The following is a 27971-nucleotide window of genomic DNA, read 5'->3' as shown; positions in this document are numbered from 1 at the left end:
AGATTAAATCATGGGTCTCCCTGGTCTCCAGGCATGCCTAGACATGAACCATAAAGGGAATGAGATCCTTGGAGTTTCTCTAGTAACTACAGGCCAAGTCAACAGCAACCCTAAGAACAAGCATTCTTTAAAAAAAAAAAAAAAAAAAAGACACATTTTTTTCTTGTTATTTTACTTTTTTTAGTTGCACTACCTGCAAAATGAACTGCGTTTAAAAAAAAAAATCTATTTCTGGAGACAATGCATCTTGATGACTTTTACCTATGTTTTCTTTATTTTTTTTATCATCCTTGAAGAACAGCTCTAAAAATATAAGTTTCAAGGCATCTACTGCAACCAGTGCTTTGGAGGGCAGCAATCCGACTCAGGTAAGACATGTTAGATGCAACTAATGATCCTAAAACATCAACCAGGAAGAGGTATTTAATATCGTATCGGGTAAATTGGCTCGCACTTTGAAAAAACAGAACTGCTTTTATAATTACGTCCTAACCAAAACTTGTAAGTCTGCATGTTGTTAATGGAATGAAAGCTATTTCGCTCCTGCACTTATTTATGCGTGTATATTTAACTACAAAATACAAAATTGGCTCTATAGTTACCTTTAGAAAGCTCACAGGTTAATAAGCTCCGATTCCAGCATATTGCCCAGTATGGCTTGGTTTACTGTACGTGTTAAAGAAGCGTGAGGGATTTGTGTAATATGTTCCACAACATTGTGCCTCTCCCAACCATAAGATGAATGCAAATTATTGTTAGTTATAAATGACCTGTTTTTTGCAATTTAACTTTATAAGTTGATCTTGACAATTAATGTTTTCTGTACCATACATTTGATACAGTAAAGTTGGTTTCTTACTCTTCACTTTGGTGTTGCCAGAACGAATGATGCGTGTGGCAAAAAATGTGTGTTCATATTGAAAGATAATGCTATAATACTGAAAACTCATCATTGGAAAGTTCTTCTGGTGGCTTAATAGTATGAGTTTAGAATTTGTTTTGAATGATCTAGATGAGTCGCTCCTAATTCACACTATTAGAGGCATCTATGAAACCATTTGCTGGGTTTAGGGAATCAATCTATAGCTGCGAAGTTTTCCTCTGTGGGAAATAATTTAGAACCAAGCATTTGGGGTCAACAGTGAGTGTTCTATACCAGATGCGTGAAGACCATACTGGGGGTGGGGAGTGGGGGGCTACTCCCAACTGAGTTTCACTAAACTGAGGTTATCCTCTCCTGACTTATTCATTGAAGGAAAAGAGCGCATGGAGTAAGTAAGACAAGAAGTATTCCTACAGGTCCCCCAGAAATCCTCTCGAACTGTCCTTTTTGTCCAGTCTACTCCAAATACACACATAAATACATCTACATTATCACATGTGGAGTTGTGAGAATAAGAAAAATGTAACTGGTCACAAGACATTGTTTCTCCCTGAATATCCAGATTTAGTCTTGCTTGGGGGACCTACTCAAGCCTCAGCTCCTCCATGAACCTTCCCTGACAATTACAGTTCTCACTGATACCCAACCTACCCTCTTCTATTTCTGCCCAGTTTTGTAATTTATTATATACTGCCTTGAGGGATAAACAATGTGTTCACTTTGTGTTACCACCTAGATTATACACATGGAGGGTAGAATAAGTGACCTTAGGTGCTGAATATATACCAGGAAATTAAATAAATATGTGAGGCCCAAGCTTTGATCTAACTAACGAGTTGGCTGACTGGCTATTTGACTAGAAGATCCAACCCTCCACCTCATTGCATGGCCCTCCAAGACTGTAAGAGGAGCCCAAGGAGAAGGCAAGGGTGCGGACGGGATTCTCAAAGGCAGTCGTCCCACAAGCCAGAGGCCACCCAGGCCTATCTCCATCTGGAAAATTAGAGCCTACAATTTGGTACGAGGCCAAGTTGTTTTCTCTGACGGAGATGGGCATGAAAACTGGGTGGGCGTGTGGGGCTTCTTGGGGAGGGGTAGGGGAAAAGGAGCTCTTTGTCCCTCCTGCCCTATCAGGAAGAGAAACTTCTCAGGAATCTGTGCCTCGGTCTCCAGGGCTTCTTCCCCGCAAGGACCCGCCCTCGGCCCCTTCTGGCAGCTTCCGCCCCTCCCCCAACCCACCCCCACCTCGCGCGCGCCCCGCCCCCTCCGCCTCGGGGTTCCAAGGGCGGTTGGCCCGCCACGGCCACGGTCACTCGGCCGTTCGGAGCTGCGGGGCGCACGGGGTTGAGAGAGCCGGCTCTAGGGTTCGGGCTGGGGCCTGAAGAAACGTTTTCTGGGGCGCACCGGACCCGGGAGTGAGGGAGGTGGGAGCCGGCCCCAGAAAGCGTACAGAGAAGGAAGGGAACCTGAGGGGGAGGGCCCCGGGAGGCACGGAGGACCGGCGCGGGGCCTCGGCGGAGGCTGGGATGAAGCCACCTAGGGTTGGGGGGGGGGGGGGGTAGGGCGCGGCCCGCAGGTGCAGGTCCTCTCGGAGCGCTGCCCGCTGGCCCTGCCACGCCAAGTGTGCGCGGGGGCCCGGGCAGGGGCCAGCGCATTCCGCGGGCCGGGCGAAGGTACCCGGGGAGTCCGGGACCCCGCGCCCTGGTCCTCGCGTCCGGGCACCGTCGGGCGTCGCCAGAGGGGAAACGAGGCCCGGCCCCCTCTCGGGGCCAAGGCGTGGGCACCGCCGACCTTCCCGGGAGCTGCAGCCCGCGGGCGCCCGGTGCTCGGTTTGTAGGCAGTGTAATTAGCTGATTGTACTCTGGTGCTCACAATCACTAACTCCACTGCCATCAAAACAAGGCACAGCATCACCCGCCGCCCCGCGGGCCGGAGGACGCCAGCCACCCTCGGCGGCAAGCGGCGGATCCCGAGCGTTGGGAGAAAGCTGCGCTTCGAGACTCGATGCGTCAGCATTTGCGGGACACAGCGCTGCTCGCGGAGCACATGGTCGGCTCTCGGGGGAAATGCCTGCACCCCAGGGGGTCGGCCGCTGCTCCGTGCAGTTAAACTGTGAGCTACTCCGGGGCGTCACTGCGAGAGTGGGCAATCTCCTGCAAGCAGGGCGACATCTGGACAGTTGAATGGCATTAATGTAAGCTATAATGACTTCTAGACTCAGGGGACGAGCCCCGAACTTGACGTTTAACGCTGTATGATGTGATCCCTTGTGCCTTTTTTTTTTTTTTTTTCATGAGTAAGGTCATTTTCACCAACCCACCAACTAAAGGGAGCTACAACTGACACCATGATTTGCCTATCACCACGTTTGGGGCACCAACTTGGTCTGCAGTGTGTGATGGAAGTGAACTTTTTTTTTACCCCCTCTGTGAGTCTAGTTACTAGGCAGTGTAGTTAGCTGATTGCTAATAGTACCAATCACTAACCACACGGCCAGGTAAAAAGATTTGTTAATCGTCCAAATGAGCTGCCTATGCACATCAGTGTGTTTGGGGTGGGGGAGGGGGATTGGAATACGCAGATACTCCCCATTGCCTATGAATAGCTTAGCCAAGAGAGAAATCAGTATTTTAGCTGCTAAATATACAATGTATTATATATATATATGTTTTTATAATTTTTCAACTTCCTTGAGGTGCTTAACCCCCCAAAATTTTAGACATATTGGGGAATATAATTTTTTGCTTAGTTGATCTATTGCCATTCTGTAGACTTGTGATTATCAACTTTTGAAACTATCTTTTTGTGAGGCTGTATGAAAATTTTTGAAAGATTAAAAAGTGCCATCAAGTTGTAAGTTGTGGTTATTACCAGGTGTCCCCTTTCCTTTCCTGAGTTGGCTGTAGGCCATCCATGTCAATTCCTGCCATGGTAATCACAACTTTGCTGTTGGCTGAAATAGTGAGATTGTTCCTAGATTAACGAAATCTCCCAGGAAAGTGATTCGCTCACACTTCATAATGGTTTTTTTATAAGAATACATGAACATTTTTCACAGTTTATTTGGACCGAGTCCACACATGAGCCATAGCCCCTTCTTTTAAGTAATCATTTAAGACTCTTGTAGAGCACACAGCTTTTAGCCGGACTGATGAGTAAATGCACTTAGGATCTAAATTCAGCTTCTTCCATTAGATTTCCCTGAAAGGATAGGGCGGAGGGGACTCTTTAACAAAAATTTGCACCTAGGTGCTTATCGCCCCGTTTGGACCTCTGGGCTCCCCTAGGGCTAGGAGGTTGGCCTCCCTGTTGGATTCTCCAACCAATATCCACATAGGGCATGCTGAGCTGTGGCAATCTGGTGTGGAAGGAGGGGGTGGGTTCAGGTGGCAGAGCAAAGAAATTGAAAGCTTTATTTAGATATCTAGATATATTTGGGGGATAGGGAGCTGGGTGGGAGGTGGGTCGAAGTCTGACTGGGGATGTGAGAGCGTTGAAGTGTTGCCCCACTGACTCCCAACAGGACAAGAAACGCCCCCAACTTGATGTTTTGACCCTGCTATCTGGACTCGCAAGGCTTGGACCGACCCTAAAGCTTGTGGCCCTGAAGACGTGGGCTTTCGGATAGCCCATGTGCAGGCGCTGCACCCCAACACCTATCCAGGAAAACTAAGGACTTCTGGCGTGGTTGTTGCCGATCTGACCGTTCTCTACAAGGCGGGGCTGGGAAAGAAGCCGAGGGAGCTTGGAGAAGCTCCTGAGTTGCCATGGAAACAAAGCCCGGCGGCAGAGGTCGCCCTGGCCTAAAGGAGTCCGTTGAAATTTGCCCTCAGGGATTACTGGTGTTCACGGGATCTTCAGAACAGGACTCCAACTTGGCCAAGCAGTTCTGGGTGGCCGCGTCGATGTATCCCACCAACGAATCTCAGTTGGTGCTGTCCAGAGGTAGCAGTCAGCGTCTGCCGGTGGCCAGGGCCTCCAGGGGCGGTGCAACTGGTGAGTGGATGCCTCCTGTCATCATCACCAACCTGGAGGATTGCAGAGCTCCTCCCAGAAGTAACTGCAGAACCGAATTCTAAAATAAGAATCTTTCGTTTCACATGTCTAAAACCCTATACCCACAGCTTCTCCAACTTCTCAGCACTCCTTCCCCAAAAGCACCACTGGTGTATTTATTACACCTAACATCACATCTGAAAGTATCTCTTGAGTTATGGCAGCTCTTTGGCTAAACGGTAGAGAATAATCTGGGGGAACGTTACATGTTGACTGAATGGGGTGTTTACGTAATCAAGTTCACACAGGAAAGCCTCCGAGAAAGTTGAAAGCAGAATCAATATTGGGAGCCAAGTTCCCAGACGTGTAAGACATTAGTAAGCAGATGTGCAAACTGCTATTATGCAATTTTTATAGGTCTAGAGAGCTTAAATACCTTTCATGCCGTCGTCTTTCCAATAATTGCTTTACTTCCCCTTCGTATTTTTTAGAGAAAATTTACTTCCAGCCTTTTTTCGCTGGAAAAAACATTAAGTACCAAGTTTTATGCATTTCAACATCCTGATTCCTAGATTCTTCAGAAACTAGGTACTAGGTATAAGGAGATGACTTTACACTTTGGCATAACTTTCTGAATTGCATACCAAAGCTCTGTCTCAGAGACCACCCTATCTACCCAGAGGAGAATGTCTAAATTCCCTACCACATTGAATAGGAATATAGAAATTGGAAGCTCTGATACTGCAAATATGTTCTCTTTGGAGACCTTCTCTTGTCTCTGGACTCTTGTCTTACCTTCTAAAGACATTAGAGGTTCCCTTTGGCCATAGCCAATTATTCAGTCTCCGATTATTTATGAATCTGGTTTATAAAGTTTCAAGACAGTACATATTTGCGTCTACCTTCCCGCTCTATTACCTTTTAATATTTATCCAGTTTCATATCAACCTTATTATAAAATCAGGATAAAATTATTTCAGGTTGAATTTGACTTTGTTTCTTTTAGAGAGTCCAGACATCACTGCTGACACCCTAAAGACTCAGCAATCTGAGGAGAAAGAAAAGTATCTCCAAAAGGTAGGCCAATATTTCAAGGTCATCTGATTTTCATTAGAAATTCATTATTATTTTCTAAATAAGCCTAGTCATTTGATTCGCCTGGGTGGCTCAGTCGGTTAAGTGCCCAACTTCAGCTCAGGTCATGATCTCACAGTTTGTGAGTTCGAGCCCCACGTCAGGCTCTGTGCTGACAGCTCAGAGCCTAGAGCTTGCTCTGGATTCTGTGTCTTCCTCTGTCTCTGCTCTTCCCCTGCTCATGCTCTGTCTCTCAAAAATAAATTAAAAAACGTTTAAAAAGTACATATATATATATATATATATATATATATATATATATAGTTATTCTTTTCTAAACACAAGTATGTAAAAATTTTCTACTTCTTGTATGCCAGCTTGAACAATTAGAGAACCTTTGTTAGAATTATAATTAAAGATTAAAAACTTCTATTAAGTTTTGGCTATTCTCAGTCTCTGCAAAAGCCCACAGAATCAGAGGGAAATGGGGGAAAATGGCTTCACACATTTGCCATCCAATAAATCCCCAAACCATATACAGTGTTCTAAGAACGTTGTAAGAACTGGAAAAACCTAATAGAAATGGCTATCTTAATAGGTCAGAATTAAATGATCAGAGGGATGAGTCTGTCATCTAGAACCGCAGCGACTAAAGGGTGAAATTGAACACATTAGCACCGTCAAATCCACTGAGCATATCTCTTTTTGGCAACATCCCTCCTTTGCTTAAATGGCACAGGCACAGACTTTAACTCCTCAATTAATATGGTGATTTATAGGAACATTTTGTTTGGTTAATGGATAAATTCCATTCCTGTAACTGCTGCTGCACTATAAAAGCAAAGATAGAAGATTGGTTTGGGCCTAATATCTTTAATCATTGGTGTACTGGCAAACTCTGAAAGACTTATCGGGAATTCTACATAGATTACAGAATAATGCATTTCAGTTTGCTGATTACATTAATTCACTGTATAGATTTTGGGTGATTCTTCCAAACAAATGAGGTGATTATAAATAGTCAGCATTTTCTTCTTTCTTGAGGCTATTAGGTACTGTGTATTTATATCAGGACTTAATGGGTGGGATGGAACCTAATTTTTAGTGAGGTAAAAATCATTCAAGTCAGCTTCCTCAATACTTTTTAATTTCATTTTTGGAAGATATTAAAAATAAAAGATTAAAGACAAACTATTGTCAATTTTTATCACCTTTTGCCAAACAATTAAGATGATGTGAGTTACAGTTGCATGTTCTGCTAATGAATTATTTTTTTTAATGTTTATTCATTTTCAAGAGACGGAGACAGAGAGCACAAGGGAGGGTGGGACAGAGGGAGAGGGCGGCACAGAATCCAAAGCAGGATCCAGACTCTGAGCTGTCAGGACAGAGCCTGATGTGGGGCTTGAACCCACGAACCACAAGATGATGACCTGAACTGAAGTCAGACGCTTAACTGACTGAGCCACCCAGGCACCCCTGCTAATGGACTATTATATCAGTAGTCTTAGAACTGGTTTCCTTGCCTCGGGTTCTACATTAATTACTTAATGCTACAGATATTTATTGAGAAGTACCAAGCGCCAAGTACCATACCAGATGCTGGGAATACAGAGAAAGCTGTGGTCTGTGATCTAAAGGAGCGTACAGTCTGGTGGTAGAGACAGCCAACTAAAGACAAGAATTATGATACATCATCATGATAGTTGTATGCACATAACACTGTGGGAACACATTGAAAGGCATCAAAATGAAGCTTAAGGAATCAAGAAATCTCCCCAAAGGAGCTGAGTTTCAAAGAATGTATCGATTTGACCAAAGAATATGCAGAGCAGTCCTCCACAGTGCACCGGTTGTCTTCCTAAAGCCCAAATCCAGTCACGCTTCTCTCCTTCTGTATCAGCATGCTAGGGTAACAAAATAGCACAGACTAGGTGGCTTAAGCAACAGAATTTTATCTTCTCAAAGTTCTGAAGGCTCAAAGTCTGAGATGAAGGTGCCATCAGAGCTGGCTTCTGATGAAACCTCTCCTCCTGGCCTGTAGATGGCCAGCTTCTCACCGGGTCCTTACATGGCACAGGGAGAGAACCCTGGTGTCTCTTCCTCTTCTTACAAGGACGCCAGTCCGATCATATTAGGGCCCCACCTTTATGACCTCATCTAACCTTAATTACCCCCCCGCAAAGGCCCTCTCTCAGAATACAGTTACACATAGGGTTAAGGCTTCAACATAGGAGTGGGGGCGGGGAGTGGGGAGATGAACGACTCAGTCCATCCACCTACTTCCTTTTTTTCCTTGGCTCTCCATTTCTGCAGGATGAAGACCAAATCCTTCAGTATGTTAAGTTCCTTTTTGATCTGACCATAACCTGACCGACTTGTACCACTCTCCTCCTCCTTCCTGAGCCTTCCCCCACCCCCAGTGTAGCCCACACTGCACAACTGGTTCGCAACCACTAGGCTAGGGCACACTCCATAGCCTCCCCGTAGGTGCTAGCGAAGTGGGGAATGGGTAAAATAATTTTTGTGGAGCCTAAATAGACAGATTATTCTGTGATATCTGCCAAATTGGACATCAGCTCAAGTAGGTCTGCAATGCAGTAAAGAAGATTCTATTTGTTGAGAGCAGAAGAGGCCCAACAAAACAGCAAGCCCGCAGGAAAGAAATAGAATGTCACTGAAGCTATGCCTTGTGAGTACATTGAAGAGCTTAGTCAGTGCAGCATAGTAGAATGCTGTTCAGACAGTGCCCTGGTACAAAAGGCAAAGGAATCCTGCGGTATATTTCAGATACTACTGTGATGTAGTGTCCATAACGGCCAGTTTAGTGAGTAGATACCATGTGCTAGAAACTAAGCTGAGCAGTTCCCTTGTATCAGCTCCTATTGGCCTTACAATAGTCTCATGACGATGATTCCCATTTAATCCAACAAGGCTTAAGTGATCTTCTGGTTCCCACAAGTGGTAAGTGGCAGAGCCTAGATTCAAAGCCTGTATCCTCACTTCAAAGCCCATGAGACTCATTTGTGTGATTATGATTTTGGCCATGGCACCGTTCGGCTCTGCTCCCAAATAAGTTAGAATTCAAAACTGTAGTGTAAATAAAACGTGTGTGAGACACACTGTTTCCAGCCCCGTGAGACTGTAAGCTGTTTCTTCAACCTGCAATGCGCTTTGGTGTCTCTACCTGAAATGCTCTTCCCCATTTACCTCCAAGAACCTAGCTCAAGTGCCAGCTTCTCTGTGCCGGGAGAGGCGACCTAGACGCTGGAAGAATGAACGGCTTCCCCCCGCATGCTCCTATGGCAAGTCACGTACATCTTTCTCACGGCGTTTATCACAGTCTCTGATCCGTGCTATGGGCCTTTGTGTGTGTTCCCGTCTTCCCTGCCAGATTACAGGCACCATGGTGTAGTGGACTTCAGAAACAAAGCCAGTTTGGAAGTCCAACTTTGCCACTTACTATTTGCATGACCTAGAACAACCTATTTAACTGTGAGGCTCAGCGTCCTCAGATAGAAAAAGAGGAATGATAAAGATGGCCACTTCATACACTGATACAAGTCATGTGACGCACCTGGCCGTAGTTTGCCTTCGACAAATGTGAATTCTCCTCTCCTCTGTGAGAATAGAGGTCATTTCATAGTGCCTAAGCCCGATGCCTTTCTGGTTATTGAAACACAATACATATTTGTTGATTGAATAAATAAATGCATAAGTGAATGAATTAATGAGTGAACATATGGTCTATACAATGATGTTTCCAGTTTGTTTAGCCTTTTCCGCGTATATCCATCTGGCAAATTTTTCTAGGCTGATAATTTTTGCAAGAATACTCCCCAAAGCTAATCTGTTTGCAAGTTGGCTTTAGGAGTATGTTAGCACATCACTTCTATTCTCAGTTTTGCTTTTATCTCATGGGTCTCTATGTCATGGGAGAGAATGTGACTCCGTGTAATTATGAAAACATAGAGTCAGTTTTTGGATTCTACCATTTTTCTAAGTCTATTGTGCCCCATTCATGTTGCTGCCATCACCATTCTAGAAATTTTAGCTGGATGACAGAAAAAAAAGTGGCAGTGGGTGGTTCTTTTTAGCTAATAAAAGTTTTACAATGATCTGTTTAATTTCAGAGCATCTTCTACATATCTTGAACATATACATTGATAAGTAAATACCTAGTGTGATTTTCATGTTAAAATAGGGGGAAAGTATTTCCCATCAATTCTCTCAAAGGTTTTTTCTTCTGCTGTTCCTTAAAATTAATGAAAAATCTAAAAATTTCATTTCCATATATCTTAAAAGTACCTTTATAAAAGCTTTTTCTCCCGACTGATATTGATTTTTTTGGTTGTCGAACTTTTTAAAAACTGTAACGTTATCCTCCATTTTGGAATATTCTCCAGGTATGCATTATAAATGCTTTGGTTAGTGGTCAAAATGCTATTAATCACAACTACTGTTTCTTTGATGGATATCCATGGCAGAAAATCAAAAACAGTTGAGTCTGTCAAGATTAAATGGCTTACTCTGTCCATAAAGGAAACCTTATAGCACTATACTGGACCATTATTCTTCCTTTGAGAGTTCTAAAGTAGTCTGCAAACATTATAATAAATGAATAGTCAGCTAATTTTTTGAAGTCATAAAACTAATTTGCTTTTTAGTTTTGCCACCTTTAGGAAAGCTCTTTAGCTGATTATCTCTTTATGAAAAGAATTATAAATAATTCATTTGCTGGGAGAAGGAAGAAGAGATCAGAACAGTATTTTAAGTCATATAAATAGATGACTTATTGGAAATGTCCATCTGAAATCAGAGTTCTGACATGAGTATGTATAAACTGAAGATTTCTACAAGGAAATTATTCATCTACAGAACAACATCCCAGATATACTCTTTATAGGGAATGGGGTTTTAGTCCATCCTATCACATAACCTATGCAGCCAAGACTGACCATAGTGTAAGTCTTCCTCAAAAGTGAGCTTGCATATATATGGCATTTCCATGAACCGGAAGCAAATCATGCCATGAGAACATTCTTAGGAGAAGAATCTAAGAAGCTTCACAATACTTTTATTCACTGAATTATGAAACAGCATGAAAGTGGAAAACCTTAACGGCATTCTCCATTATCCTATATCCTGTATATATATATATCCTATATACTATCCTATACTTCAAAGTAATAAAAGGGATGCTTATCAGTTTCATAGATCCAAACCAAAGATGTAGGAAATTTTCTCAGTGTCCTTACCATGATGCTCACATAAAAAAAAATCCTCTTTGCTGTCAAATTGATCAGAATTGGCTACCCAGACAAACCTAAATTTTCTCAGTAACAGTGTTATCGAGTACTTTTTTAGTTTTGCTATCCTGCTCTAATGTAATATTAACGAAGTTCCTTTTCCTCCATAGAACCTTAGGAAATGGTAGGTTTCTCCTTCACCAACAAGAGATACTTAGTCATTTAAATTCCTGTTGTTCCTGATTTGTCAAAGAATTCAAGTGAAAGAATCATAAAAATAGACTGTGCATTCACAGTAACAAGCAAATATTTTGGTAGCAAATGATAATGAAAAGATTACATAAATATGTATGAATTACTCTTTTATATCATCTATAGAAACACTTTGTTTTCAAACATTATTCAGACTTGGGAAACATTTTCAGCTGACAGATGAGGTTCCCCTGTTCATCTTCTTTGCAACTTCTACAGTCCGTGAAAACATACTTGGAGGAAAAGGGATCAGATAGACGAGATTTGCAATCATTTACACGAATTCATTGCCTGATACAGACACAGCCCCAGAGTTCAACAGGGACATGTCCCAAATGCATGTCCCAAATCTTTTCTTCTTTCTTCCCTAAGATTTACGTACTTTGTCTTCTATATACATTCACCTTAGGAACAGAATAAAAACATTTTAACCCCTAAGATACACCTGGTCAAGAACCCATACTAATTATCTGCTTGTGAAACATGACTAAATGAAACTATTGAGTGTAGGATGAAACACAATGGGATTATGTAGGTTTTAAGATAATTGACAAGGCAATAGTGGAAATACAGTTGATAGGACAAAGTCACAGTAGATGAGCATTGTATGTTTTCCAAAGGAAGTGATACCAGGAAAAGGCAACAGATGGAAATGGAATTAGAATACGGGGTCAAGAGTAGAAAATAAGGCAGGACCACTGTCCTGGAGTATCTGGGGTACTAGACAAGGAAACAAGAAAGAAATTGAACACAGAGAGAAGGCAATATTCATGTACTAGAACTCTGATACAAGAGAAAGCCTTGGCTATAAACAAGAAAGCAGAGTTCTAGAAGCATAAACCCTTCTCCCCAACAATCAACAACGTTAAACATTTGTGTTATTCCCCGCTGCCATACCCAGAAAACTACTTTAAAGCCATCAGTATACAAGATAAACAAATTGACCTATGGCATTTTTCTAAGTTTATTTATTAGCATGTGTGTGCACTGCGTGAGAGTAGGGAAGGGGCAAAGAGAGATGGAGGGAGAATCCCAAGCAGAATCCCACACTGACATGTGGAGCCTGACTTGGGGTTTGATCCCACAAACTGTGAGATCAAGAACCTGAGCTGAAACCAAGTTTGACACTCAACCGCTGAGCCACCCAGGTGCCCTAACCAATGGTAATTTTTTTTAGCCAAGTCAAAAAATGTTCAGAAATCAATTTACAGGGGTGCTTGGGTGGCTCAGTTTGTTAAGTGTCTGACTCTTGATTTCCACTCAGGTCATGATCTCATGGTTTGTTAGATTGAACCCCACGTTGGGCTCTGCACTGGCAATGTGGAGCCTGCTTAGGATTCTCTCTCTCTCCCTCTCTCTCTCTCTCTCTCTCTGCTCCTCCCCTCCCCCCACCTTTCTCTCAAAATAAATAAAAACGATTTTAAAAAATCAACCTACAAACAGTTGTTCTATTATAGAGATAAACACTTAAATAACCTTTTGAGGAAAAAAGACATATTTTCATAGTTACCTTAATTCAGTAACTTATTAGAGAAAACTTAGCTATTATTTAGGACAGTATATCTAAGTCTTGAAACTTTTATTACAAAGGATACATTTTTAGAGCACTGAATAACTAAAAACAGAAAGAAAAAAGATAGTTTTTAATGATGCTTATCATGTTTTATGTATTATCTTTGCATTCTCTGGAGTTTATGACCATAATGCTTCCAGCAGACATAATGTAAATGTTGGTATGGGTACAGACACTCGCCTGTAACGCGAGGTTGAATTCAACATTGTGTAGGGCCCACCCCATACAGGTAAGGCTCTATACTGAAATGGAGAGTCAGGTGGGGCCAAGCTGAACTTTACGTAATGTTCGCCCAAAGCTGCCGAAAACTTGGTAGCCTTAAAAAAAGATGTAAGCAAGTCAACAGTCATAGCTGAAGAGGCAAGGCCAAGCTCAGGGAAGAAGAGGCAAGCAAAGCCATACAGTACAATGAATCATGAGGACAAAACTTAGGAGAATATGTTTTGGAAGAACTGGCCAAGATTCACTCAACAAATATTTTTTGAGTACCTCTGTGTTCCTGGCACCGTGCTGGGCACTGGAGTCCAGTGGTGGAGTCACCAACATGTTGTAAAGATACAAATTCTATCCTTATATGAAAGTTGCAGTCTAATCAGGGAGAGAGATATTTGTGAAAGAGTTCTACGTGATGTTGGGCCGACACTGAATAGGGCAGAGTTGACCCAATCAAGGGAACAGGAAGGATTTCTGCAAAGACTAACCGGAGATTTGAAGGAAGAGTGGGCATTCATTAGGCCAGAAGCAGGGGTGTTGGGAGCTTTGGGGGAGAGCATTGCAGACAGCAGAAGCAGCTTTGCAAAGACCCTGTGCTTCGAAAGGCATAGGGCATTTCAGAAGCTGAATGGCCAGCAATGCAAAGCTTAGGCCACCGTAAGAACAATAAGAAGGCACTGAAGGGTTTTACATCGGGGGGGATGATAATATCGGATTTGTTTGGAAAAGTCAGGAGACTGACTATAATACAGAGAATGGTTTCCATTAAAATACATTTGACAGAACTGAGAATGGATTGGAAGTGGCCAGAGCGGAAGGGGGCGAACCAGAGTGGAAGCCATTGCTATCATCCAGCTGGGAGGTGATGGTAAGCTTGGATTAGGAAAAGTAGGTTTGGAAGAGATTTAGGAAGCAAAATAACCAAGACTTAAGTCCTATACTGGATAGGAAATGTGAGACTGAACAAGTTATCGAAGATAACTCCGAGTTCTCTGGATTGCACAAAAGGTGCCGTTCTCTGAAACAAGGAGCGTCGGATAGATGAAGTTCAGGTGTTGCGTTGGTGTTTTGTTGGAGTGGGGAGGGGTTGAGAATTCAGCTTAGACTGTACAAGTGTGGGGTGCCTTTGAGAGAAGCAGGTGGAGTTGCCAGGCCCGAAACTCAGGGAAGTTAAGGGCCAGGGATGAGATTGGAGAGCCATCCAGTGGGAAGTCCCCCACCCCCTCCTTCTTGCAGCCTAATGGGCAGGACAGGAAAGACACTCCTGAAAGAGGAGGCCAGCACTATGAACACACTCACCTTATCTATACGCATCAATATGATGAAAACCTTAGAGACTCAGTAGTTACTTGTTTGCTGAAGACAAGCCTTAATAATTATCGCAGACTGAGCCATCAATAGTCTATAATTCAATCTCATGTAGAAGTACCCTTAATACATCTATGCTGTAGTGAGTTTTAAAATGCAATGTTCACTTTGTGCTCCTATTTTCCCCAACATTAAAATTCAAATCTCACTTATTGCTTTTTTTAAAAAATAAGTGCCTTTGAAAGCAACATTAAGCAGTTTTAAAAATCACTTGTACTTTCGTGCGTTTGTTTTGCGTGAATGTTTTAAAACAAGAGCTATGCTCTGCAGATAATTAGTACTGATTTCCATTAAAATATGTGTAACAGAACCAAGAAAATATATTTCTTTTTATTCTTCACAATAGATAAGTTAATATTTTATTGGAATCTACATTTAAGAAAAACTGTGTATTGACTGTCTCTTATGTAATGACTGATATGTTTTTCTCATTTTAGTAAGCTGTCATTTTTTAAATGAAAATTATATATGTCAGAGCTTGGAACTGAGCCAGGATCAAGCAATTTCCAGGAGGTATGGAAAGGTGCTTAGATATGCATCTTTTTCCTGCCAGTCAGCGTTCTTCCTCCAGTTAATAGCCCTCTGACATCCTCCATCCACTCTCGTGGATTACTGCTGGTGGGTTTGCCTCCTAAAATTCAGACTGGAGAAAGCCTTTTCCTTGATTATTCACGCTGTCTTTGAAAGTACATAGTAGATCATTTAAGGTCCAACAGTTCAGTATCTTACTACATAGCAGGTATAAATTTACTACACAGAAATTATAGAATCTACAGAGCAGAGTTCAATTCATAGGCACAGGGGATGGTAGTAAATTTATAGAGTAAATTCATAGTTGAAGCATTCTGTTATCAAAATCAACATGCAAGCAGTTACATACCGCCTTTTGGAATCAAGCCGAGATGTGAGACTTTTTACCCATACCTAGTTGTACCTAAAGCCGCTGGTAACTTGCACCTTCCCCAAGTTGGCATGGCACGTGGGAGAGACATGGAACCTACTGAGGACTGCATCTGTAGAACAAGAACTAGAATTCCCTAGTGCTCCTGTCGGACTCCTGATCATAGGCATAGAATTAAAAGTTAAATTTAGGAATCTCAAGAAAAAAGATCAGCTAGTGTCCTTAACTTGTGTTAAACTATAGAGCCTTGGCTGAATATTATAAATTTGGAGTGTGATTCCCATTTAATAGTTAACTTTTAATCAAAAATCCTATCATGAATTTATATTATTTTTATAATATATTATAAAAATATATTTATATTTATATTAAATAGGACCTTAGCTCATCAGTTTAAAAGTACTACTGTAATTCAACCATTCGTTGCCCTTCAACCACTTTTTGCAAAGTGCTACATGGTAGCATAAAATAAATAACTTTGATCAAAGCTGACCTCAAGCTGGGTTAGCTCCCCACTCTGTGTGTTCCCATTTTCTACTAGAATATAAAGTTTTTCTGAGAGCAGACTACATTTGTCTTATTCACCATGGTTAATCCGAATTAATTCTTCATTTTCAAAATGAAGACTGAATGAAGAAGCCATCTGTCACGGGGTGTGTGTGTGTGTGTGTGTGTGTGTGTGTGTGTGTAAGTGTTCCAAAATCTCCAGGATGTGTTCGAAGTACTGTAGCAAAAGAAACAGAGGATATGGAGTCAAACAAACAGTGTTGGGGATGAGTTTGAATCCTTGGTCCTGCCAGTTACTAGTTAGTTACGTGACCCCAAGAAAAGTGGTTAATTTTTATGTGGTTGAGTTCTTTCTAGCTGTAAAGCAGTAATAATAATAATACCCATTTCACTGTGTTATGAGGGTTTAATGAGTAATCCCTTGCACAAGGCCTGTCATCCAGCAGTGACTCAGTGAAAGTCTGTTTTATCTTCTCTGCTCTCCCTTTCTATTTTCTTTTAACCCATAATTGAAAGGTTAGAGTACAGCCAGGTATAAACCAAGCTTTAGGATTAAATGAGATGCTTTGACTAACAGGGTAAAAGGGTGATGGTATAGATTGTCAAATGATGTAGATTGTCATCCAGACATGATGAGTAGATGACGAAAGGTGCCGTCCCCCAGGTACCCATGTCCCGATTAAAAGACACAATCACGATTGGCTTGCCCATACTGTTAAGGAGACTCTCATAATGTTTCCCCATAATCCTATTTTATGTACCACCTGAAAAAAAATTGTCACTGAAAATAAATTTGGAAATATCAACTATGGAAAGTTCAACAAAAACGTGTGGCCAAAGTTAGTTAACCCTTGCAGGTAAATACCGCCTCTCTATGCAAGTATAGATTAAGAGGTGAACATCATGGTGAAGGTCTGGATCAGTGGTTCTCGACCAGAACCCTATCAAAAATCCACTGGGACAGGAATATTTTCAGCTATACAGACCCTTTGCAATAGCTCTTGGAAACCTAGAAAAAGACTCCAGTATAGAAGCTAACTAAGTGAGGCCAACACGCTATTAAAGGTGGTAAATAGCAACGACAATTAGACCCAACTCAAGCCAAGGCAAACCCGACTGATGAGCTAAATGGTGACCAACGTTACAGTCATCATTAAAATTTAAATTACAAATATGACCCTAAACTGAGTGAGTAGTATAGGTTTGGTTTGCTTGTTTATTTTGTTTTTGTGTTCTAGATGGATGAGACTGTTTGTTATTTCTTGGATCTGTTTGCTAAGTTCTTTTTTTTTTTTCCCCTAGGAAATTGTCCATTTCGTCTACATTTGCAAATTTCTTGGTGTAAAGGATTCATAGTGTTTTTTCATCATTTTAAAAAAATTTTTTGTGCTTATTTACTTTTGAGAGCAAGAGAGACAGAGTGGGAGCAGGGGAGGGGCAGAGAGTGGGGGAGACACAGAATCCGAAGCGGGCTCCAGGCTCTGAGCTGTCAGCACAGAGACCGACGCGGGGCTCGAACTCACGAGCTGTGAGATCATGACCTGAGCTGAAGTTGGACGCTCAACTGACTGAGCCACCCAGGCGCCCCTTTAGTCATCTTTTTAATCTCTGCTGTAGATCTAGTTATTGCTTCTATTCATTTGTAATCATTTGTATATTTTTCTCAATGGTTTTTCCAAAAGATTATCTATTTTAATAGTCTTTTTCCAAAAACCAAAATTTGGCTTTACTATTCTCCATCATATTTTTGGCTTCTACCTTACTATTGATTTGTGTCACTTCTTCCTTCAATTTTGGGTTTGTTCTTATTTTCTTTCTACCTTCCTTCTCTTTTCAGTTTGTTTCTTAATTGTCCATTTTATGTCTTTTCTAACATAAGCACAACTATAAATATCCCTCAAAATACTATTTTTGCTTCACCTCACAAGCTGGATAGTATTTTCATTATTATTCCATTTTAAGTATTTCTAAATTTCTATTTTGATTTCTAATTTGTCCCAAGAATTATTTAGAAATATGCTTTTTTAAAAAAATTATGTATTTAAATTCAAGTTAATTAACATACAGTATAATATTGGTTTCAGGAGGAGAACCCAGTGATTCATCACGTACATACAACACTCAGTGCTCATCCCAACAAGTGGCCTCCTCAATGCCCATCCCCCACTTAGCCCATTCCCCCCACCCACCTCCTCTCCAGCAACCCTCAGTTTGTTCTCTGTATTTAAGAGTCTCTTATGGTTTGCGGGGCACCTGGGTGGCTCGGTAGGTTAAGTGTCCTACTCTTGATCTCAGCACAGGTCATGATCTCACAGTTCGTGGGTTTGAGCCCATGTTGGGCTCTGCACTGACAGTGCACAGCCTGCTTAGGATTCTCTCTCCCTCTTTCTCGGCCTCTCTTTCTCTCTGTGTCTCAAATAAACTAAAAAAAAAAAAAAAACAACACATACAAAACTGTTTTTATTTTATTTTTCCTTCCTTTCCCCTATGTTCATCTGTTTTGTTTCTTAAGTTCCACATATGAGTGAAATCATATGATCTGCGTCTTTCTCTGACTGACTTATTTCGCTTAGCATAATATACTCTAGTTCCATCCATGTTGTTGCGAATGGCAAGATTTCATTCTTTTTGATCACTGAGTAATATTCCAGTGTGTGTGTGTGTGTGTGTGTGTGTGTGTGTGTGTATCACATCTAGAAGTATACTTTTTAATTTCCAAATGTTTGAAATATTCTTAAGATATCTCTTTTTATTTTCTAAATTATATTGTGGTCAGAAACATAGTTCCCGTTTTCTACTAAACCAAGCTTAACCAGAGCTGTCTTTATGTCAAGTTCCTCAATATGATGCCATTCAACTATCCTACGCTTTATACTCCTCTTCTCCCAAAACACACATCTTGCCCCAGGAAAGACAGGCTTATCATCATCTTTAAGCATCTTTCAGCTCATTCCTATTTCCACATCTCCATTTATTTTTACTTGGCCTGTTACCTTCGTGCCATTGCTGAGCATGCTTTTTCTACTGTGGTCATTAAGTTACCCCAATGCTCCTCTGGCTGCCTTTCTCCCTTTGATACATAATTTTTTAAATCCTTAGATTGCTTATTTTGGAGCTCCTTTAAGGTTCTCATGAAACTTTCTACATGTTTTAAAATTCTAAACTTATATTAAGATTTTAGATCCAGCAATGGATATGTTCAAATATTATTTTTTATGTACTTTTTTTCATTTTCTGATGTTTGGACCATGAGTTTATATTGCATTTATATTCAATGGAAAGAATTTGTAAAAAATTTAAATTTCCATGCAAATTAATATATTTACTCCAGTATTTTTTAGTCTATTTTCTTCATGTTTTTTTTTTCCTTTCAGAAGGAAAGGAAAATCATTGTATAATATAATACTTTGGGAACTAAAAAAAAGCACATATGCTGTAAATCCTTTATTCACCTCCTTATGTAATCCTCAGAACAACTCCGAGAATTACCACAATTACCCCTATTTTATAGATGAAGAAGCTTAGGCTGAAACATGTAAGTGACTCTTTCAAAGTCACACAGCTAAAATCTAGCAAAGGCAGTTGGAACCCAGGTCTATCTGTCAATGGAACCAAGGTGCTTAACTACTATACCCTACTGGTTCCAAGAGTTTCTAGATTCTCTAAGTATTGGGATGGTTGCCAGGCAACTAGGCAAAGAATTGGTTTTAAAATCAATTCAGTACTCTTCTAAGATCATCTTAAGATTAAATTCAGTAGTTCAGCTTATGCTGTGGTCATCTATATTCTTTTGGTAATATAGATAAGTAATCAGAGAATTACACACGTATGCTATTTCTGATGAATGTTTCAGTCAAAAAATTTCAATCATAATCCAAAGAAGAAATGGATTTTTCCTATGAGAACCAGGTCTTGAGAAGAAAGGACCTTTCTTTCAAAGACTAGTATTTATTAAGAGTTTCTTGTAAAACCGAAGATTAACTAGGGAGAAAGTTTATAATGCACTGGAAATTTTGTGGGCAGAGGAATTTGCACTGCATAATTAAGGGCAAATAATCTCTTCATTGACCCTCCTCATCTTCCCTTTCTTCCATCCAACTCTATCCAGCAGCTCACCCATAGGCCAGAGATGGAATCATCAGTATCCTCCTGTCCACAGAGGATGGGCAATCCATCCTCTTTTTCCCACTTTTCCACATTTTGAAAGCATTGGAAGAAAATATTTCTCTTATAAGAGTAATAATAACGATAATAATGACTACCGCTTATTAAATGTTTACCATATGCCATGCATTCGGTAAAGCAATTTGTATGATCTCCAGTTTTCACAACAACCTTGCTTGGAAATGAGAAATCCGAGACTCAGAAAGTGGCTCTTGGTTTTGCCCAGGATCGCAAACCTCTAACCTGTGGGTTAGTGATTACTGTCAGAGGGAAGAAAGGAGGAACAGGGAGGGCTATTTAAGGTACTACTTGCCATTAATCATACAGCAAAACTGAGATTCCAACCCAAGTGTTTGACTCCATAGTCTGTGGAGCCGCCCATGTTGTTTGGCTCTGAAAAGCCAAAAAGAGAAAACTAAGCCCTTTAATTCTTGAAGTGACACCAAAATGTATTAACCATCTATGAGATATTAACTATCCTAGTTTCCTGGAACCAAGTTTTAGTCCATACTTTATTTTCTTAAGAATAGTATATAAATTAAATGTATAAATATAGAAGAAAATACTATGTTAAAATATTTAAACTTAAATTCTGATCTCCCTATATTATTATTTGAAGAACTAATAAATCATACGGCAAAAATTTCTTATCCCATTAATGAATACGACCAGAACACTGTGAGTAGAAATGATTAGTCTTTTGTTGTTATGAAATTAACAAGTAAATTATTTATCCCTACTAGTAGGTTAAATTGTAGAGATTTTCTCTTACCGCTGAATTTGTTTAATTATCAAGGCAGAGATTTATTAGAATAGTTGGCACTGTTTTTGTTCTGATGACACGGTTGCCTGCGGTAGTTTTTTCTTATTCATTCCCAGGAAGCACATCCAGAAAGCAGAAATCAAATCATATCTGAAAGCTTTGTTTCTGGTGCATTATATTATAAAACTGATCAGGCACTAAAATCCATTATAGTAAAAAAAGGACCTGAAATAAAAGGACAAATCAATTTCTTTTTTAACATAAAATCTATTTGAGTTTTTGTTTTTCTTTTTACCAAGGAAGGCAGGGCCAGGGGATGAGGTGAGCAGGGATTCAAGGAAGGGGGTGCTGGGAGCCACCATATGAGTGAGGTAGAGGCCCCCCTAGCAGGTGCCCAGCTGACCAGCCCAGCCAACTTGCTCCGTCCCTCACTTAAAAAAAAAGTTCTATGATTAGAGCCCTGGGTGATGTTGCACATGCCATGAGAGCACACTCTACACCATGGTGCTGGTGCCTCAGTGCTGGCCAAACTCCAGAGCCAGTGACTCTCCTACCATGAATATGCACCTGGTCTGGACTGATCATAGAATAAACGCATCTCTCTTTTTAAGACAGGTGAATTTTTAATTTTACTATTGTTTTAGATCTTGTAACTAAGTATGTGTCTGTACGTGAGAAGCATTATGTCAATACAACTTGCCTACGGCTACCCCATAGTTACACACAAAATAATCATGTAGTTTTGTCCATAAAGAATCTTCAGAACTATCCATTGTTTAATTTCACTTTCTAAAACATTTTTCTTTTTCTTCCTCTTCTTTTTTTTTTTAAATTTCCCCCTTAGGCCAATAATTGTGTATTAGAGCAATAGTTTCATTCACATGTTGTGACTCAATCAATTCAGCGTAACAAAACTTCATGGAGAATCATCTGCAAGGCACCGCTAGGCTCTAAAGAAGGATAAAAAGAAGGATAATACCCTGAAAGAGTCATGGTAGCAACTATGAGATAAAACAAGGAAAGTAAGATCCATACCTTAATAAAGGTACAAAGTGCTATGTAATCACAGTACGGGAGCCATTAATTCCTAATGGAAAAGTTGGAAAAGAAACCAACACTGAACAGCTACATTAAAAACATCCCCAGTCCTTATCTACAGACATTATTTTATCCAGTCCCTAGCAAGTTTCACAGGTGTTATGAAATTCAGCTTCGTTTTTGCAAGTATCCTGAATTAGTTTTCTTTCAATAACCGTGATGTTATGTGAGACCTAAAATTCAAGTGAAAGATAGAAATCCTGTCCCCAAATAAAAACTTCATAGGCTTATAAGAGGCAAGATTCACATGACGGGAGCAAAACGAGGCAAAGCCAAGCCAGAGGTGGACCTGGCCCAGCTGCTGATTTCTCCTGCCCCCTGGGCTCCTTTCCTCCAGCGTCTCTGTGGAGCTCACCCCGCGGTTGTAGCTTCGCCTGCCAGCGGCGTCCGGGCCGAAGACTCGTCCTGAAGAACTACTGCTTAGCAATGCAGCAGCCTCCAGGGCTTGGCACACCCTGCTTCCTCTGCCTCAAAAGCTTTTATCCCCATCCTGTGTCTGTTGCTTTCTGGTGACCACCGCTTGGAGGAACAAGCTTGTCGCCTCTGGGACATCTTTGAGTCTCCCCTAGAGACACACACCCCCCCGAGTCTGAATTAAGGGTCCCTTGTCAGGTCTCTTGATTGCAGCCTATACAAACGCCTTCATGGCACAGTTGAAAGTATCGTCTGCAATTACCTTGCAAGCAGGAATTGTGCTGTTCAGCCCCTAGCACAGTGATGTTACATCACAGGTGCTCGTCACGGATGGAAATGCGTCTCCCCTGAAAAAAAGATATGTTCGAGTCCTAACCCCCAGTATTCTTCAGAATGTGAAATTATTTGGAAATAGAGTCGCTGTAGATGAAATTACTTAAGGTAAGTTATTACCGGAGTAAAGTGGGGCTTATAAGTGTCCTTCTAAGACGTGAAGACAGAGATACACAGCGAGAAAGCAACATGCCTATGAAGGCAGAGATTGGAGGTCTAGAACTGCAAGCAAGGAGCGCCACAGATGGCCAGCAGCTACCAGAGGCTGGGCAGAGGCCGGGGGGGATCCCCTACATGTCTCAGAGGGAGCTTGGCCCCACCAGCCCCTTGATTTTTGACAGAATTGTGAGACAGCCTCCAGAACTGCGAGACGATAAATATCTGTTGTTCTAAGTCAGCCGGTTCATGGTGCTTCGTTACCCCAGCCCTAGGAAAAGAGTGCCGTGTTCAGTCAATTCGGATGGATGGGTGACTTCCGAGTTTTTACCTGGCTATGACAAATCTGTGTCTGTTCCCAGTTATTTCCTGGTTGTAACCTTGATCTAAACAGAGCTGCTTTCATTTTATTTGGCCACTCAAAGCTACAAATTTTATTTGTCTGATTTTCAGGTTCTTCTTTCGTTCTCAAATACTCTAGATGCAATGTTCTCCCTGGCTGTCTCCAAAACTGAACATAACTGGATTTTATGAAAGAAATTTTGTACCCATACTTGCCCCTTTTTATATAGTCTATATCTTGATAAATCTTCATGCCTACACTAAAGTAGTGTTTTAAGACATAGGAAAACTTACCTGAGGGTGTCCTTGTCTCAGTATCTAAGGCAGAGGAGAGATGAGAGAATGAGGTTCCATTCTATATGCATACTGCTGAGAGCCGTCTTGTCACAGACTTAGGTTGTGGCCTGCTGTCTGAGTTTGCTGATCTTGCGGCTTACTACCATCTGATGGCAATTTAGTGGGGTGGACGATAGCTTGGGCTTTGCTGTCAAATAGAGCTGGGACTGACTCCAGATCTGCCATTTCATGGCTTGGGTAAGTTATTGAACCTTACTAAACCTTGTTACCTCCTTTATCAAGTGGGGTAACAGTAGTGACGAACTTCTGGGTTATTATAAGAAAATAATGGCATAATGTGCATGAAGTTCTCAGCATAGTTTGTGTAGTAAAGTCTTAATAAAGGTTATTATTAGATTATTAGATGGGCACAAAAAAAAACCCTTCCATTTAGTGTGAAAATCATATTATTTTGTAAAGTAGCATCTTCTGGAATAAACTGTGTTACACATGAGAATCTATCATGGAAATTAAATACTTGTAAATTCTTCCAAAGAACACCGGAAGGCAAATGCAATGATATCTACCCTTCACAGACAAAACCTTTATTATTGAGTCAAAGACTCACTCACTTTTTTTTTTTTCCTTTAAACAGGCTAAAAGGAGAGATGAGATTCTCCAACTCTTAAGAAAACAAAGAGAAGAAAGGATCTCGGTGAGATCGATAGGCTTTCAGATACATTGATCTGGAGGGGCGAGTTATGGCACATTCCCAGAGGTTTATAGATTGTCCCCAGATATGTGGATACTCATGGCCCAGAGCCTTCTATCTATTGGAGTGAGGGCAGGATATAGACATCAGGTAGTTTTGCCATCTCCAGAGAACGCAGGTCTGCTGGCATAGAAGCAAGGTGATATGGTCAGTGGGTCTGCCATCACGCGTTATAAGGCTATAGGATATTCCCATGGGCCCCCGCAGTGCTGATCTTTGTTTTCCAGTGATCGGTCTTGCTTAGATCATACCAAAACAAATGCTAAATGAAGAGAAACATAATAAAAATAGGAAAACAATAATAGCACCCCCTAAACTTACAGATGTACAAACACCTGCTCTTGTGAATGAACCCTAACTCTCTTAATCTGGAACATTTCTAACCCCACAGTCTCCAGATTTAAGAAGCTAGTCTGTGTAAACTCCATGGTAATTCTCCCTCAGATTTTTTTTTCAAGTAAGGAAATTTCAGTCAGCGCAAGAATTAAAAATTTTCCTTTCTGAGTTCTGTTTTGTTTTTGTTTTCAGAAAGAGCTGGTTTCCCTTCCTTACAAGCCAAAGGCCAAAGGACACAAAGCAAAGTAAGTTTACTTCTGTCAAAAATATTCTTACCTTTCTAGATTCCCCCCGTAGAGAAGCACTTCTTTTTTCATACTCCCTTTGCCCCCTGCCCTCAAATCTTCTAAAAACCCACCCACTGTATTTACGGGGCCTTGAATAAACCTTCTCCCCCTCCACTTTAAAGCCTGTGTGCCCACTTGCGTATCTGGGCAATATGCCAGCATGAAGTGGTGCAAACAGGACAACAAATGAAGCCTGAATCTCTGTACACATTCCCTTCCCCTCCTTTCTCATTCCGGGCTACAGTACCCACCTGCCACCACGCCCTCTCAGCTCCCCACTCCCTTCCCCACGTGCAGCCCTGTCGTCTTTAACAACTCAGCGGGTCTTTTCGATTACCAGCTCCGATCCCACCAAAGCCACATCTAAGGATGCGAAACCTAGGTTCATGTAATGGGGGCTTTAGCCTCACGGTGAGGGGTTAATAGCCTTATCCCTGCAATCATGTTAGAGCAGGAGGAGACACTTGGTCCCGAAGAGTTTAAAGGAAAAACCCTATTTAAAAAAAGAAGCCCTATTTTAAAAAAACTCTACATTTTTTGTTATTAAGACTGAAAACTAATGTGGCTAACTCAACATTAATTTTATAAATATTTATTTGCATACTGTATTCAGGGAAGAACAGAGAGTAATAGAATTTTGGTTCTTATCCTACTGGTATTAAGGCTAACTCCCTTTAATATTACCAGAGGAATTCTCTTTTAAAAATAAATATGTCTAGGGGCTCCTGGATGGCTCAGTCAGTTAAGTGTCCAACTTCAGCTCAGGTCATGATCTCATAGTCCATGAGTTCGAGCCCCGCGTCAGGCTCTGCGCTGACAGCTCAGAGCCTGGAGCCTGCTTCAGATTCTGTGTCTCCCTCTCTCTCTGCCCCTCCCCTGCTCATCCTGTGTCTCAAAAAATAAATAAAAACATTAAAAAAATTTTTTTTAATAAGTAAATAAATAAATAAAAATATGTCCACACTAGTTTTTTTTTTTTGTTTTTTAAGTTCTGAAAGAAATGAAAAGATCATTTAATCACCTGGCTTTGTTGTCCACATAATACTCAGCAACTTAATTTCTTACTTTTTAGCCAGATGATTTGAATTAGCTTCTAAGGGTGAAGCAAAACTAGTCCAAGGGAAAGATTCATTTATCTGATTCAACTAATGGGTGAAGACTGGTACTTAACTAGCATTGGCTCATGGGTCTGGGCGCTTCAGGTTTCTGTGCATATTTTTACAGGAATGATCAGAACATTCCTGCTACCACCCATGTTGATTCACCTACAACATCATTTCAGGCTTGAGCAGATAATGCTTTACATGCCTGCCTAACTCCTTTTATATATGAGCTTACCCATTTTCCCTCCTCAGCCCTGGAGCCTTAAATGTCATTCTGTTCACGGGGATCTTCCTTTCCCGAGCTTCTTCTGCAGTCATTGTCTGTACCATTCTTTTGGCAAATAACCACACGCTACTTTGCACCCGTGTTTTATAATCAACTCAACTCATTAACTCCTAAATTATTTAACTTTTCACATACTGTGGGCTTGTCTGCCACTGCATTGTAAGCTCAGTGAGAAATTGGGCCACCCAAAGTGCCTGACACACTGGCTGCATGTGGGAATTCAGAAAATATTTGTAACAAAAAATTTTAGCTCAAAAAGAGCATGTAGTTCAGTATTAGCTAATTTAGAAGGTGATGCTTTTATAGTGCACATTGTAAACATTTTAAAATTTTTGAAATATTTTAGATACAATCGTAAAGTACTTAAATTTGCCCTCTTCCTCCTCCCTCCATCCTTTCGTGTCCGCCCAGCCTGCCCCCCCTGCACACACAGATACACCTTCACCATGCTCCTGCAACAGATCTGATGATAATCTAGGTCCTCTTCGGTCAGAAAGAACTAGAAAGTGTGTTCCTGCTAAGGTTTTAGTATCAATATGTTTATTGCCCACCCCAGAAATATTTGCATCTCAAAAGAGGTCTGACTAGAAGAAGCAATGGGTAATCCAAAGAAATCAATAATCAATGATGAAATCTCAGAAGTGTCACTCTCAGGTGAGCAAAATATATTTAGGGTGGGCAGTCTTCTCCCAAGCCCTTCAAATTCCACCTGACTGCATAATGACCCCTCCTCCCACTTGCACGTTGATACTTGGTTGCAAAATCTAATGCATCCCCAGAATCCAAGACAGTTACTGGGGAATCTTTGAAAAGCTGTTTCCATGCTACATTGTGTTTACAACTACAGAGTTCTGTGTATTAAAACTGATTCATGTTACTGCCGACAGGAAAGTGATACCAGAGTCAGACAAGGAAGACCAACAGGAGGTCAAAGCCTTGGACTAACTTGATGGACAAATGGGAGAGGATGGCTCACGTAGATCTTTACTTTTGAAACAACCTTCTAAGTCAGGATCATTCGGATCACCTTGTTAAAATAGACAAAGAAATAAAAGTTAAATACGCAGGCTTCTAGGGATTTTACCAGTTATTGAAAGCTTGTGTCTGTTTTACTTGGTGGCTCCTACTGTGTTTGGCATTACACGATCATCTCTCCCATCTTACACTTCTCTAACTCCCATGTATCTTGTTCTCATCTGAAGGGTATATCCGGAACTGCCAGATTCGATTCTGTATTATGAATATCAGATAAACAAGAAACAGGGGCTTCACATGCCCCAACTTGAGACCATTAGTAAAAACCATAAGGACATGGGGATGAAAGGGCCTTCCTGAAAACCTTAAAGTGTTCTTGCTGTAAAAAATACATATAAATAAAAAGTCTTCTTGCTGTAAAAAATACATATAAATAAAAATAAAATCCATTTTCAAAAATTTAGTTTACTCAGTTTCTGGAACATGTCCGAAGTCAGAAATTAATTATGTCTAGTTCTGTAAATAGCTGGCTTAACACTGAGCGATTTAATACACATGCACGTAATCCCATTGCCAACCTCCCTCACTTTCAAAGGCACATACTGGAAAAGAGAGGGTTAGGTATTTGATTCGTCCCTTCTGTGGTGCCT

General features: G+C 40.9%; 1 protein-coding gene across 5 annotated transcripts; it reads left to right on the top strand.

Moving 5' to 3' along the window:
- The first annotated feature begins 157 nt into the window (after positions 1-157).
- HOATZ (HOATZ cilia and flagella associated protein) lies at positions 158-27420 on the top strand. Of its 5 annotated transcripts, XR_002085785.2 has the most exons (7): positions 2166-2307; positions 4407-4879; positions 5886-5956; positions 24218-24277; positions 24863-24915; positions 26903-27000; positions 27234-27420. XR_002085785.2 is itself a non-coding variant. In XM_019469214.2 (6 exons), the coding sequence occupies exons 2-6, from the start codon at positions 4651-4653 to the stop codon at positions 27289-27291; spliced, it is 471 nt and encodes a 156-aa protein (XP_019324759.1). In that variant the 5' UTR covers positions 158-368; positions 4407-4650; the 3' UTR covers positions 27292-27420. The 5 variants fall into 5 exon arrangements, 4 of the variants coding, with proteins under 4 accessions (XP_019324759.1, XP_019324758.1, XP_019324762.1 ...); XM_019469214.2 differs by lacking the exons at positions 2166-2307; positions 26903-27000 and adding an exon at positions 158-368; XM_019469213.2 differs by lacking the exon at positions 26903-27000.
- The last annotated feature ends 551 nt before the right edge of the window (positions 27421-27971 follow it).

This window comes from Panthera pardus, unplaced genomic scaffold (assembly GCF_024362965.1).
Source record: "Panthera pardus isolate Hobbes unplaced genomic scaffold, ASM2436296v1 HiC_scaffold_12, whole genome shotgun sequence".
In the NCBI taxonomy this organism is placed as follows: Eukaryota; Metazoa; Chordata; class Mammalia; order Carnivora; family Felidae; genus Panthera; species Panthera pardus.
Note: the sequence above shows the minus strand (reverse complement) of the source record. Positions and strands in the feature narration are given on the sequence as shown.

Bases quoted from the DNA above. Each gene is read 5' to 3' on its own strand.
- HOATZ (XM_019469214.2), top strand. From the start codon at position 4,651: ATGGAAACAAAGCCCGGCGGCAGAGGTCGCCCTGGCCTAAAGGAGTCC. The intron at 4,880-5,885 runs GTGAGTGGATGC...TGTTTCTTTTAG, and splicing joins CTCCAGGGGCGGTGCAACTG to AGAGTCCAGACATCACTGCT. The intron at 24,278-24,862 runs GTGAGATCGATA...TTTTGTTTTCAG, and splicing joins AAAGAGAAGAAAGGATCTCG to AAAGAGCTGGTTTCCCTTCC.